Source organism: Peromyscus maniculatus, chromosome 21 (genome assembly GCF_049852395.1).
Source record: "Peromyscus maniculatus bairdii isolate BWxNUB_F1_BW_parent chromosome 21, HU_Pman_BW_mat_3.1, whole genome shotgun sequence".
NCBI classification, from domain to species: domain Eukaryota; kingdom Metazoa; phylum Chordata; class Mammalia; order Rodentia; family Cricetidae; genus Peromyscus; species Peromyscus maniculatus.
Window position 1 is genome coordinate 5,909,768 of NC_134872.1, and position 14,441 is coordinate 5,924,208.

The window sequence follows — 14,441 nt, forward strand, 5'->3', positions numbered from 1 at the left end:
ACTGTGTATGATCCAAAGTGTCCCTCCTTCCTTCCTTCCTTCCTCCCTCCCTCCCTCCCTCCCTTCTTTCTTAAAGATTTTTTTTTTGTTTTGTTTTTTTTTGTTTTTGTTTTTCGAGACAGGGTTTCTCTGTGTAGCTTTGCGCCTTTCCTGGAACTTGCTTTGGAGACCAGGCTGGCCTCGAACTCACAGAGATCCGCCTGCCTCTGCCTCCCGAGTGCTGGGATTAAAGACGTGCGCCACCACCGCCCGGCTAAGATTTATTTTTATTTATTATGAATGCAGTGTTCTGCCGGCATGCATGCCCACATGCCAGAAGAGGGCACCAGATCTCATTATAGATGGTTGTGAGCCACACGTTTGCTGGGAATTGAACTCAGGACCTCCGGAAGAGCAGCTAATGTTCTTAGCCTCTGAGCTATCTCTCCAGCCCCCCCCCCCCCTTTTCTTTCTTATAAGGAAAATATTTAATTGGGGCTGGCTTACAGGTTCAGAGGTTTAGTTCATTATCATCATGGTGGGAAGCATGGCAGTGCACTGGCGGATATGGTGCTGGGGAAAAAAAGTTCTACATTTGGATTGGCAGGCAGCAGGAAGAGCAAGCCCAAACTGTTTTTAATTAAAAATCCATCCTGGAAGCCGGGCGGTGGTGGCGCACGTCTTTAATCCCAGCACTTGGGAGGCAGAGGCAGGCGGATCTCTGTGAGTTCAGAGGCCAGCCTGGTCTCCAAAGCGAGTTCCAGGAAAGGCGCAAAGCTACACAGAGAAACCCTGTCTCGAAAAACAAAAAACAAAACAAAACAAACAAACAAAAAAAATCCATCCTGGAAACACCTTGTCTTGGAATAAAGTTTTGGAGAAACTTATGACAATTGGTGAAAGTTCAATGAATTTTAATTAGAGTGAATAAAACAGTATAGCCAGGTGTATGCACAGCTGTAATCTTGACAGTCAGGAGGCAGAGGCAGGAGGATTGCTGTAAGTTTGATGCCATCCTGGTTTATCTACAAAGCAAATTCTGGGCCATCTAGGGCTGTATATGGATACCTTGTCTCAAAACATCAAGTCAAGTGGTGCTGGAAAGATGGCTAAGTGGTTAAGAGCACTGGCTGTTCTTCCAGAGGTTCAATTCCCAGCAACCACATGGTGGCTCACAACCATCTGAAATGAGATCTGGTGCCCTCTTCTGGTCTGCAGGCACATATGCAGGCAGAATACTGTATACATAATCAATCAATCAATCAATCAATCAATCAATCAATAAATATAAAAAAAATCAAGTCAAGAGTAAACTAGAAGGGCTGTGGGATGGAGCCATGGCAGTTAGGTGCTTACCGCTCTGGAGGACCCTGGTTCAATTCTCAGCACTCACAACTGCTTGTAGGTCCAGTTCCAAAGGATCTGACAGCTTCTGGCCTCTGCAGGTACCTGCATTGCCCATGGTGCACATAAACTCACATAGGAACACACACATAAATAAAAACAATACATCTTTAAAAGGGGGGGAGGGTGTCCGGAGCTGTAGGTCAGCGGTGGAGTGCTTACCTCATTTGCACAAGGCACTCAGTTTAATACCCACTACTGCCAACAAAACCTCAACTAACCAACAGAGTAAAACCACACTAAAGAACAATTGAAGACAGTAGCACTCATCTGCATGGTTGCTTCTTTCTCCAAGGGCAGTTGGAAGACATTGCTGAGTATGCCGGGTCCCACCCCCCTTCATTTGAATCATATATAACACTGGTCAATAGGAAGATTGGGTTTCTTTTTCTTTTTTTTTAACTTTATGCAAAGTATGTTGTTTACCTTTGGTGTGGTTGGTTGGAGTCCTGACTTCTCAGCAGTTTGTCAGAACGCTGCATTGGGAAATGAGATCCTTGCACTGAGCCATCGTCCTACATGGAAACAGGATTCAGTCCTTGTCCCAGTTGTATAGCTTTGGTCAGATGTTATCTTAGACTCCTAGATATAGTGGTGACGTGTGGAGCAAGCCTGCTCCACCTGTGTTTAACAGAGCCCTGAAGGCTCGTCTGACATTTTACCACAAAGACCTTATGTATTTGATAGATGTTTAATAACTGCAGAGACTTCTTTTCTTGAAACTGGAAGCACTAACAGTCAGATTTCTTGGCACAAAATCACTAGAATAGTATGTCAGACAGGGTCACTGGGAACATTTCTTATTGTCCTTGCTCTTCAGGATTTGAGGCGCTTTCCTTTGGTACTGTGGATGGAACTCAGGGCCTTGCACATAGTCCTCAGCGTGAGATTTCAGACTTAGAGGTTGCAAGAACCGTCCAGAGGACACTTGCGTATTTTAATTTTAATTTTTTTTATTTTTTGGTTTTTCGAGACAGGGTTTCTCTGTGTAGCTTTGCACCTTTCCTGAGACTCACTTGGTAGCCCAGGCTGGCCTTGAACTCACAGAGATCCGCCTGCCTCTGCCTCCCGAGTGCTGGGATTAAAGGCGTGCGCCACCACCGCCCGGCCTAATTTTTATTTGTTTGGATTTAGGTCTCTCAATGTAGCCCTGGCTGTCCTGGAACTCCCTATCAAGTAGACTAGGCTGGCCTCTCAATGTAGCCCTGGCTGTCCTGGAACTCCCTATGTAGACCAGCCTGGCCTCTAACTCACAGATCTGCCTGTCTCTGCCTCCAGGAGTGTTGGGAGCAAAGCCCCGCGCCACTGGCCAGCTCCGGGCGGGGAGAACCCCGCCCCTCGGCGCGTAGGCCCCTCCCCCTCCCCGTAGTCCCCGCCCCTCGCCGCCTCGCCTTTCGCCTCGTGAGCCTCGGCTCCCCGGCGTCTCAGCCCGTGCGCCTGTGCCGCCGCGCGCGTCCCCGCCCCTCGCCGCGCGCCTTCGCCACGGGGAGCCGGGAGGACGGCGTGCGGCACGGCGCGGTCGCGGCTCGTCTCCGCGGGAGGCTGCGGCGCGGCGCGCGCGCGCGCGGGTGGGTGGGAACGTGGCGGAACTCCGGGCGCCGCGGCGGGGGCGACAGAGCGCCATGGCGGCCGCTGTGATTACGGCAGCCGGTGCCCGCGCCGCGGCGAGGTGAGGGGGCGCCTCTCCGCCACAGCTGAGGAGGCCACGGCTGCCTGCCCGCCCTGCAGGCGGGCCGCCGCTGCGGCATGGCCGGGATCATTAAGAAGCAGATCTTGAAGCACCTGTCCCGGTGAGAGCTACACCCCGCGGACCCGGGCCCTTCCCGAAACCCCGTCTCTCCCAGGCCGCGCCTGGCCGCCCGGCCCCGGTCCGACCGTCGCCGGCCGTTGTCGGCGCTGCGTCCCCCCCCCCGCCCCTCCTCCCCCTGCGCGGGTCACCGGGCTCTCTCGTGGCCCAGGACCCGCACGGAGCCCAGCCGGGCCAGCCGGTTCCTCCTGGGCACCGCTGCCCAGCCCTCCAGGCCCCTTGCCGCCCCGGGAGCCGCCCGGCCCCCGCTCCATTGCTCGCTCTGCCGCCCGGTGCTGCATTACCCGCGTCCCCTTAGATTTGCAGCGGCGACGCTGGCTGGCTTCTGTGCAGCGAGCTCCTCCTCTTCTGTCTGACCCTGTTGCATCACCCTTGAAAAGATGTGAGCCCTTCACCCGAGGCTCGTCCTCCTCTCGGACCTCCCTCCTTTCTCTTCCCGCTTTCTTCTCATTACACGGACTAATTGGAGAAAGGTCGGCGGAGTTGGGGATAAAGTTTCGGCAGCCTTCCCTGTAAGATGCCGTGGAAGTTTTTTGACAGCCAGTGTCCACTTGGGCTTTGCAGCCTTCTGTCAAGCCGTTCTGTGGCTCGGTATTTGGGGCAGGAGGGATTGACCAGCAAGACGACTTTCAGCTGTATCTGAAGGACTCCTTCCTGGTCTCCACGTGATGGTGCAACTTGTTCGAACTGGTGGCTGCAAAAAATTGGGAGCTAGCTTTGCAGTTTGTTTTTCTTTCCTTTTTCTAACCTGGGGTCGGTGGTGGTTGTTCATTTAGGTGGTCTCAAGTACCTCTAGGGATGCAGTTTGTCTGCACAGTGGATAGTAGTTTAAAAGAGGGGTGTGTGTGTGTGTGTGTGTGTGTGTGTGTGTGTGTGTGTGTGTGTGTGTTTTGCGTGTGTTGCCAGTCAACATGAAGCACCCGGGCTTGTGCTGATGTAGCCTTTCAGTCCTTTCTCCTTGTATTTAGCAAATGGTGTGTGAGTCTATTCCTGACATGGTGTTCCCCTTTTCCTGACTGACATGGCATCTGTGATCTTAGACTTCATCAGCTAGATTCAGATCTGTCTTTGGGTTAGCTCTGTTACACACGCCTGAGCTCAAGGGCTCCTCCTAGAGCCTGAGCACTTCCTCATCGACTTGTTTGACGATCTTCAAACTGAGGATAGCTTTAGTATATACTGAAAGATTGTTGTAGGCTGCTGTGGTGGCACCTGCCTGCCGTCCTGGCGTTTTGGAGGCGGACGTAGGAGTGGGATTTTGAGGCCAGCCTGGAGAACGCAGAGTTCCAAGCCCACTTGGACTACATGTTGAGCCGGTCTAGAGAAGTTAGTGAGAAGACTACAGTGAGTTGTTATATGTAAAGACTTACAACAGAGCCTCACACGTAGTAAGTGCTCGGGAGGACGAAGGATGTTATTTTGGGGTCATAACTTGTGTGACAGTTTAGTACCATTCATAGACCTGCCTAGATAAAAATTCATATATACTGACAGTTTTAAAAAATGATTGTCACTACTGAGTATGTGTGTGTTGTGGGTGTTTGTGGAGGTGCAGGAATGCCACAGCATGCATGTGGAAGTTGCAGGACAACTTTGGGGAGTCGCTTCTCATTTCACATTCACGTGGATTCTGTGAATCAAGCTCAGGTCATCAGGCTTGTATGGCAAATGCTTGTACCTGCTGAGCTGTGTTGTTGACCTTTTCTTTCTCTCTTGGCGTCTCTGTCTGTCTTTCTCTCGAGACAGTGCCTCAAGGTAGCCTGGAGTGGGTTTCCTGCCTTAGCCTCCAAGTGCTGGAATAATTGACATTTGCCATTGTAGAAGTTCTTGTGGGAGTTGTGAATGCCTAATGCATGTACCTGAATCTCTCAGAGCATTATGGAATAAGTGAATAATTCTTGATGTAGTCCAGCCTCTCTTCTCTGCCCTGCCTTCCTCCCCTCCCCTCCCCTCCCCTCCCCTCCCCTCCCCTCCCCTCCCCTCCCCTCCCCTCCCCTCCCCTCCCCTCCTCTCCCCTCTTCTTTCTTTTCCTTCTGTCTCTTTCTTTTGACAAGGTTTCAGTATGTGTAGTCCAGGCTGTTCTGAAACTTCATATGTACACCAGGCTGACTTCAAACTCATAGAGATCCTCCTGCCTCTGCTTCCCAATTGCTGGAGTTAAAGGCATATGTCACCATGCCTGACTTCAACCCCTCACTTTTGACTGAGGAAGCAAGAAGCCCAGCAAGGATGAGTGACATGTCCAGAAGATAAAGGGGTGTGGCAGAACCAGCTTCCCAACTCTGGGGCATATTCCCCAGAGTACACACACATGCTATGTACTTTTCCTGTAGTGCACACACGTTTCATCACCTTCTGTGAATATCATTTTTTTTTAAAGATTTATTTATTTATTATGTATACAGCATGTATGACTGCAGGCCAGAAGAGGGCATCAGATGGTTGTGAGCCACAATGTGGTTGCTGGGAATTGAACTCAGGTCCTCTGGAAGAGCAGTCAGTACTCTTAACCTCTGAGCCATCTCTCCAGCCCTTGTGAATATCAATTTTAATGATACATGCTGAAGCCTCCCCCCCCCCCCCATGGTGTCATGTAACTCAAGCTGACAGCTAACTCTGTATTCCCTGACACGGTTGATGAGTCCTGGGAGAAGAAAGCCTTTTTTTGCTTTAAATAAAGTAGAAATAGTATGCTCGGCATGGAGGGCCATTTCTGATTTCCTGGGTGTGGATCTGGGAGGAGGAAGAGGTTACTTAAAGCTACAACTTCAGGTGCCCCTGCAGAGGAGTAGGCTGCAGGTCTGGTTGGAAAGGCCAGACTCCCGGGGCCTTTGTTTACTTTGGACTCACTATTTAATCATGTATGCCATGGATGGTATTGTATTCACTCCTACAGCAGGGGAAGAGCTGTCGCTCTGTGGCTTGTGGAACCTGATGGGGAAGGAAAGCTGGGGAGGTTTGCAGAGTTCCTCTGTTAACTGTGGCAGGTGTCTAGCAGGGCCATTTGACTTCAGGGACTGTACCCTAGAGCAGAGAGGACAGACCAGTGATGAGAAAGTGCATTCTGGTCATTTTATTAATTTCAGCTATTTATTTTAAATGCTTTCTCTATGCTAGATATTGATCTGGGCACTGGAAAGGCAGTGGGGATTAAATGTCTCAGGAATTTCACCCATGGTTTGGGTGACCATTGTCTACTCTGCAGAAATTTAATACACCATTAAATGTTCATTGAAATGGACCCATGAAAAGAGCTTTACTTAGCAATGGGAAGTAATATGATTTCCTTTAAAAATAGTCAGAATTAGCAGTGTGTGGTGGTGCAGTCCTGTAATCCCAGCACTTGGGAAATTGTGGCAGCAAGGTCTTAAATTTGAGGCCAATTTGGGCCATTTATTGAGACCCTGTTTTATAAATAAATGCTAAAATAGATTTTTCACTAAATTAGGTTATTAGTGGTTTTTGTTTGTTTCCTTTTCTTTTTCTTTTCTTTTTTTTCCTCTCCCCCTCTTCTTGAGAACCCTGCCTGTCTATTGGTATTAGAACCCTGCCTTTGAAGTATTGGTATTATTGGTATAACGGCACTGTGTCTGGCTTTTCTTCTTGCCTGATCACCTCAACTAATGACCTTGGATTGACAAGAAAGAAGGTATATGATAGGATGTGAAGTCAGTCAGGGGACTCTGGCTTTGGATCCAGACAAAACAGATCCATCTTCTAACTCTGCCATTGTTGACCAGGGCAGTCTTCCCCAGCTGAGCTGTCCTTGGGGGTAAGTGATAAGAACAGGGAAGAGGGCTGGAGAAATAAATGGCTCAGAGGTTAAGAGCTCTTCCAGAGGACCTGAGTTCAGTTCCCAGCAACCACATGGTGGCTCACAACCATCTGTAATGAGATCTGGTGTCCTCTGCTGGCATGCAGGGACACAATGCAGGCAGAACACTGTCTACATAATAAATAAATAAATCTTAAAAAAAAAAAAAAAAAGAATAGGAAAGAGTAATAGGGGCTAGCGGAATGTTTTTGAGGATTGGGAATATGGTATTTGTTACAGTGCTTGACATATAAATAGTGCTTAATAAAGAGTAGTTGTAAAATACGGCCAGAGGTGTTAGGGACAGGGTCATAGTATGGATGGTAGAACACTAGCTGCCTATTTCAGAAATCCATTGGAAATCTTAGTTATTTACTCTTTTCTTTTCTTTCTTTCTTTCTTTTTTTTTTTTTTTCCGAGACAGGGTTTCTCTGTGTAGCTTTGTGTCTTTCCTGGGATTCACTTGGTAGCCCAGGCTGGCCTCGAACTCACAGAGATCCGCCTGGCTCTGCCTCCCGAGTGCTGGGATTAAAAGCGTGCACCACCACTGCCCGGCTTTTTTTGGTTTTTTGAGACAGGGTTTCTCCGTGTAGTTTTGGTGCCCGTCCTGGATCTCACTCTGTAGACCAGGCTGGCCTCGAACTCACAGAGATTAGTGAGCCTCTGCCTCCTGAGTGCTGGGATTAAAGGCGTGCACCACCACCGCCCAGCCAGTTATTTACTCTTAAGTGACTGTAGAAAATGTCAACCTGAGTTTTTTATAAACATAGGTGATGGACCTCAGAGGCGTGGGAAGGTTCAGAATTCCTATTGGAGAGCAAGAGAGCCAGACTGAGTTGAGCTGTTGCAGTTCTTGACCGGGCCTCCTGGTGCTCCAGAGTGTCAAAGCACTGGAAAGATGTTGGAGATCACCAGGTTACCCCACCCCACCGCCATGAGCTGTGCAGGCCTCAGCTCTCAGGCCTACTGTCAGGGCCTTTGGGTGGAAATCTGTAGGACTAGTCTTAACTTGTAGGTTAAATTCTTTCCTTTGTGCTACACTAGTTTTTTGTTTGTTTTTGTTTTTTCAAGACAGGGTTTCTCTGGGTAGCCCTGGCTGTCCTGGAACTTGCTCTGTAGACCAGGCTGGCCTTGAACTCACAGAGAATCATCTCAGCCTCCTGAGTGTTGGGATTAAAGACTTGTGCCACTGCACCAGCTAGACTGGTTATTAACACCATCGCTTCTCTAGTAATCATTCTGTCTGTTTTTTAGTAACACTCAAACCCTGTTCCTGTTTCCTTTCTCATTTTCTAATGTTGCTTTAGAATAAACCTCCTGTATTAACTCAGCAAACATTTAGTGATGGCCGTCTCTACTAACAATCATCTTCTGTCTTGTGGTAACTGAGATTATAACTGGAGGCGGAAGCTTGCGTTGTAGATGAAGAATTGCAGCAGAAGGGTTAAGGAACTTGCCCAGAATCACAGCTAGTAAGTGACGGAAGGAGATTCAAGTGCAGGCTGCATTCTGGAGCTTCCCTTTAACCTCTGCTGCCAAAATGCTCTGCATCTATTGCATGTTTCAGGCAGAACACGGCCCCCACTTGAAGCACCATCCCAGCACTGAGACTTCCTGCACCACCCATGCCTTCTTTCAGTAATTACCCCTCCATCAAAATGGAACCACTGTCCTGTTTTATATAAATTATTATTGCACAGTGTATGTACCAGCCAGGGCTACAGAGTGAGTTCCAGGACAGCCAGGGCTACACAGAGAAACCCTGTCGCAAAAAAAAAAAAAAAGAGAAACAAACAAACCCAAAACAAACCAACAAAATCTTTAGATTCATATTCTGTTTTGGTTTGTGCTGGGATAGAACTCAAGGCTTTGTGTGCTTAAGACAAGTGCTCTGCCACTGAGCTGTATCCCCAGCCCCCAAAATTTTCATTTTTGAGACAGAGTCTCTACAGTCTTCTTGCCTCAGTCTCACAAGGACTGGGATTACAGGTGTGCACCACAGTGGCTCTCCTACTTCCCACCCTGTGGTCCTAGAGACTGAGCCCAGTGCCTGTGCATGGACCGTAAATACTGCCCATTGTGTGTATTTATTCACATACATATTTTAAGCATTTTATTTACTGCATGTGAATGTGTTACAGGTTTACACTACTGTATCTGGCTTCTGTTTGGCTTAAACATTTTTTTGTGTCTTGTATATGTGTGTGCATGTGTACTTATATCATTTCTCAGTAGCTGTCTGTCAGTTACCTCCTTGGGACCTGGAACTCACTGATTAAGGCAAGGCTAGCTGGCAACGAGCTCCTGAGATCCTCCTATCTCTGCCTGCCTAGAGCTAGGACTGGAAACGTCCACCGCCACAGCCAACTTCTTATGTGGGTGTTGAGGACTGCACTCAGGTCCTCATGCTGGCACAGCTAGCGTTTTACCATTGAGCCAGCTCCCTAGCCCTCGTCTGGCTGTTCAGGGCATGATCATGCTGCATCGTGTTGACCTCATCATTGTAGGCTATTCTGTTAATGGGGATATAACTCAATTTCCTTATACTTGCTGTTGGTGAATATTATGTATTTTCTCAGAGCCATTATAAATAATAGTGAGATACTAGGAATGTTCTAGTACCTGTTTATTTAGGGACAAATGTACACATGCCTGTTGGGAGTCTCTTTAAGACCAGGGCTTGGGATTTTTGGGGTTGTAGAATGTGTGGGTTTTCATGAATACAGTCCTACATGGTGTGCTAATTGGCAGGTCTGCTACTGAAGTGTGTGGGAACTTTGATTCTGGGTCCTTGACAGCGCTTGGCATTTTCTGTCCTTTTCATTGCAGCCATTCTGGAAGATGCATATAATTTTATTTTAAAAGGGTAGATGTAGTAGTTAGGAGGCTGAAGCATGAGGATTGCCTACAAGTTTAAGGACAGGCTGGGTTATAGTATGGGGTCTTGTCTCAAAACCCACAGGAAACAATAAATTAAAACAACCCTTACTTGTGATAAACCAGTGAACACTTTGTTTTGCTGTCTGCTCAGGGTGTTTGTGATGCGAGGGATTGAACCCATGACTTTGCACTGCTTAGCACATACTGTCACTGAGCTGAGCTCCCTAGTCTGTTCAGTTTTCAGATTCTGATGTCCTAATCTTGAGAAAATATAATGTCACTGGAGAATAATGTTCAAATTACAAAGGGACAGTGGCGATAAGGATGTTTCCAGCTATCACACAACACATGTCACAATAACTGTTACATAGTAAAGGAGTAAAGGTGTTGTTCTCTAAATATTTGGTCATCTGCTCTATAATCTTAGCAGCCCATTGACATATTTCATTTTTCCTACAGAAATAGAAATTTGAATTGCGTAGCTTTCCTACAACTTTTTAAGACAGGGTCTCGCCGGGTGGTGGTGGCGCACGCCTTTAATCCCAGCACTTGGGAGGCAGAGGCAGGTGGATCTCCGTGAGTTCGAGGCCAGCCTGGGCTACAGAGTGAGTTCCAGGAAAGGCAGGGCTACACAGAGAGACCCTGTCTCGAAAAACCAAAAAAAACAAAAAACAAACAAAAAAAAAAAACAACCAAAAAAACAAGAAAAGACAGGGTCTCTCTGTCTTACATTTGTGTGTGTTAAAGTGTGTGTGTGTGTGTGTGTGTGTGTGTGTGTGTGTGCGCGCGCGCGCGCGCGCGCGCGCGCGCGCGCGTGTATGCGCGCACCACAAACTTGCAGTCCTTCTGCCTGTATTTCTTGAGTGGTAGGATTTCAGGGGTGAGCCAGTATGCCTGGCAAAAAGTCACTTTTTTTTTTTTTTTTAAGAGACAGGGTCTCTGTAGCCCTCACTGACCTGTAACTCAAGTAGACCAGACTGGCCTTGAACTCAGACATCTGCCTGCTTCTGCCTCTCAAATGCCGGGCTTAAATGTATGTGCCACTATGTCAGGCTTATGATGGATTATAGGAAGCACTTTAATTTTTTAAATAAATTAAAATTTTTGATATCATAATTTCATAATTTCTTTCTGCCCTTTCCTCCCTCCAAACTCTCTTGCACACCCCAGCCTCTTGCTCTCTTTCAAATTCATGGACTCTCTCTCTCTGTTTTTTTTTTTCAAGGCAGGGTTTTTCTGTTTTGTTTTGGTGCCTGTCCTGGATCTTGCTCTGTAGACCAGGCTGGCCTCGAACTCACAGAGATGCGCCTGGCTCTACCTCCCAAGTGCTGGGATTAAAGGTATGCGCCACCACCACCTGGCCATGGACTCTTTTTCTGATAACATTTTTTTTAGAAGCAGAAAATTTGGGGCTGGAGATGACTCAACAGTTAAGAGCAATTATTGTTCCTGCCAAGGACCTGGCTTTAGTTACCATGTAGTGTTCATAAACATCTATAACTGCAGTTTCAATGTCCTCTTCTGACCTCTGAGGGCACTAGGCATACAGTTGGTACATAGACATACAATCTAGCAAAACACTCAAACACATGGAGTAAAATAAATCTAAAAAAATTTTAAAGAAAAATTGGGGGCTGAGTGTCTATCTGAGCAGCTTAGTGGTCTATCACATGCAAGGGCCTGCTGTGGCCCCAGTGGCACAGACACAGATGGATCTAAGCAGTGAGCAGCACTTGCTTTGAGAGATCAGTGGAGAGCATGTTGGTATAGCTGAAAGAGCTAGGACTCAGTTTCTATGAGTTTAAAAGCTCTGTGCTTAGCAAGCAGTGTAGCTTCTTGAAGTTTTAGTTTTCTCATCTGTAAAATACACACATGTTGTTTTGCACTTGGCTCTTCTCCACAGGTGCCAGGCATTAAATCTGGGCATTGCACAGGCTAGACGAGTGCCCCGCAAGCGAGCTGCTCGGCCAGCCTGCACCGTGTGCGTCTGTTCAAACATAACCTTACTGTGTAGCCTTGAGTTTACAGTTCTCCTGCCTTAGCCTCCCGAGTGCTGAGATTATACGTGTTCACTACCGCTAGGGTAGGAATTACATTTTAAAAAAAACATGGCTGCTTCCCTCTGTCATCTTTGCATGGAGGGTGGGGGGGGCTTGCTGCTCTTCTCTGAGGCTCTCCAGCATTTGTAGTGCAAAGCAGGCAGATCCACAGAGTGAGTTCCAGGACAACTGGGGGTACGCAGAGAACCCCTGTCTTGAAGAAACAAAAATAAATAACATAAAACCAATACATTTATTGTAGAGGTGTGTGTGTGTGTCCGCATGTGTGGAGATGAGAGGACAAATCTGTGGAGTCAGTTTTCTCCTTGTGGACTCCGGGTACCAAACTCGGGGCATCAGCCTTGTGTGGCAAGTGTTTACCTGCTGCACCATTTCTCCTGCCTCAGTCACATTGTTCTCATTTCTCATATTCCTGTGTGTGTTGTGCATGTATACATGCGTGGTTTTGCATATGTGTGGATATGAGTCGTGTGTATGTATGTGGGGGCTCAATGTTGATATTGGGGGTCATCCTCCATGTTCTCCAGACTTAACTCATTGAGGCAGAATATCTCAGTCAAAGCCAGGACCCCCAGTATGACTCACCTCAGTGGCCAGCTTGTTCTGAGGTTCCCCTGTTTATACCTTCTAAGACTGGAATTACAGGAAGGCTGTCACTCTGCCTGGCATTTACATGGGTTTGGGGGGATCTGAACTCTGGTTGTTATGCTTGTGTGGTAAGAACTTTAACCACTGAGCAATTTCCTTAGCTTCTGATATTACATTTCTAGACATTTACTGCAGATCCGGGATACATGCTTGGGTTTAAAGAAGGAAGGAAACATCCTCTCATGACATGGGGAGACTGGGGCCTTAGTATAGGTGTGTCTTAGTTACTGTCCTGTTGCTGTGAAGACAGCATGACTAAGACAACTCTTATGAAAGAACACGTTTAATCAGAGGGTTAGATTGATCCATTGTGCGAAGCAGACAGGCACAGTGCTGGAGCAGTAAATGAGAGCTTTGCATCCGGATTCACAGGCAGAGAGAGAGAGAGACTGGGCCTGGTGTGGACTTTTGAAACCTCAAATCCCATTTCCCAGAGACATACCTACTCTAACAAGAACACACCTCTTAATTGTCCCCAAACAGTTTATTAGCTAGGCACCAAACATTGATACATATGAGCCTATAGGGACCATTTTCATTCAGATCACCACCAGGTGATGCAGCCAGAGTGTGTACACTGGATTAATCCCTTAGAGAATTTACTTAAGCATTAGAGGGCATTTAGTTATCTTCACTTTATAGAACCTGGTTAAAGAATAATCAGTGAGTATGATTTTAATCACAACCCAGCTCTTTCTGCCAGCTGGTAGTGGCCTCCACGGCAGAAGGGACTGTGCCTCTTGGCCTGTAAGATGGCTTAGTAGATAAAGGTTCTTGCCGGCAAGCCTGAGGAGCTGGGTTTGGTAGAAGGAGAGAACAGCGGCAGGTTGTTTTTCCCTTTCACACTCATGCTGTCTGTGTGTGCCACACACTGTACACACACATGCAGTCACAGTGTAACTGCAGTAAAAATAAAAGGTAAAAAAACAGCCTAGAGTCTGAGCAATGAAGTCTCAGCACTTGGGATGTGGAAGCAGGAGGATCAGCTCAAAGTCATCTCTAGCTACATAGCAATCTCAAGGCCAGCCTGGCTATATGAGAAACTACCTCAAACTAATGACAAAATCATTCCTGGAGACATAATGTTCATATTGGTGAAATTAAAGATAAAAACAAAAGCAGCTGCAGATAAAAGTGCTTCCACAGCACGGGTGATTTTACTCCAACAGCAGAAGATGGTGGACGGAACTTTAAACCCTGAAAGAAAGTCAACAAATTTCATACCCGGCTGAAATGTCCTTTAAAAGTATGTGGTAGTTTAAATGATGTCCTCCATAAGTCTTGGGCATTTGAATACTTGGTCCCTAGTTGGTGCTGTTTGGGGAGGATTAGGAGGTGTGGCCTTGCTGGAGGAAGTATGTCACTGGGGCAAGCTTTGAGGTTTCAGAAGACTCATGCCATTTCAAGTTAGTCTCTGCCTGCTGCCTGTGGCTTGAGATGTGAGGATCTGAGCTGCTGCTCCAGCTGATCCTGTTGTGGACTCGAACCCTCGAGCTGTAAACCCCAGAATAACCCCGCCTTCTGTAAGTTGCCTCGATCATAGTGTTTTATCCTGGCAATAGAAAAGTAACTGAGGCAAAATACAAGATGAGATAGAGACATTTTTTAGATAACAAAACTGAGGATTCTAACCCAGAACAAGGTATACTTACTAAAGGATGTTCTTCAAATTGAAGAGGAAATGAGAACAGGCCTACAGGAAAGAATGACAAGCAATGGAAGTATAAAAGACTGCGTAGTTCTTCTTCCTTAAAAGACCACACTGGTGACTGTTTTATGATCCAAGCCATATGTAGAGGCTTTATATTTATGTAGTATATATGCACATTCCTAGAATACCACACATGAC

General features: G+C 47.1%; 1 protein-coding gene and 1 long non-coding RNA gene across 2 annotated transcripts in view; one reads left to right on the top strand and one right to left on the bottom strand.

Moving 5' to 3' along the window:
• Window positions 1-1,078: 1,078 nt before the first annotated feature.
• On the bottom strand, window positions 1,079-3,596 carry LOC121824769 (uncharacterized). Its single transcript, XR_006066749.2, has 4 exons — window positions 3,475-3,596; window positions 1,810-1,898; window positions 1,336-1,428; window positions 1,079-1,217 (listed from the first exon to the last, which is right to left on the bottom strand). It is a non-coding gene; the product is annotated as an uncharacterized LOC121824769 (long non-coding RNA).
• The window catches only part of Bltp3a (bridge-like lipid transfer protein family member 3A), a 47,993-nt gene continuing 36,493 nt past the window's right edge, over window positions 2,942-14,441 (top strand). Inside the window, exon 1 of the mRNA XM_006983123.4 lies at window positions 2,942-3,173. Within this exon, the coding sequence (XP_006983185.2) occupies window positions 3,130-3,173 (44 nt within the window). The 5' untranslated portion in view covers window positions 2,942-3,129. The remainder of the gene's footprint in view (window positions 3,174-14,441) is intronic.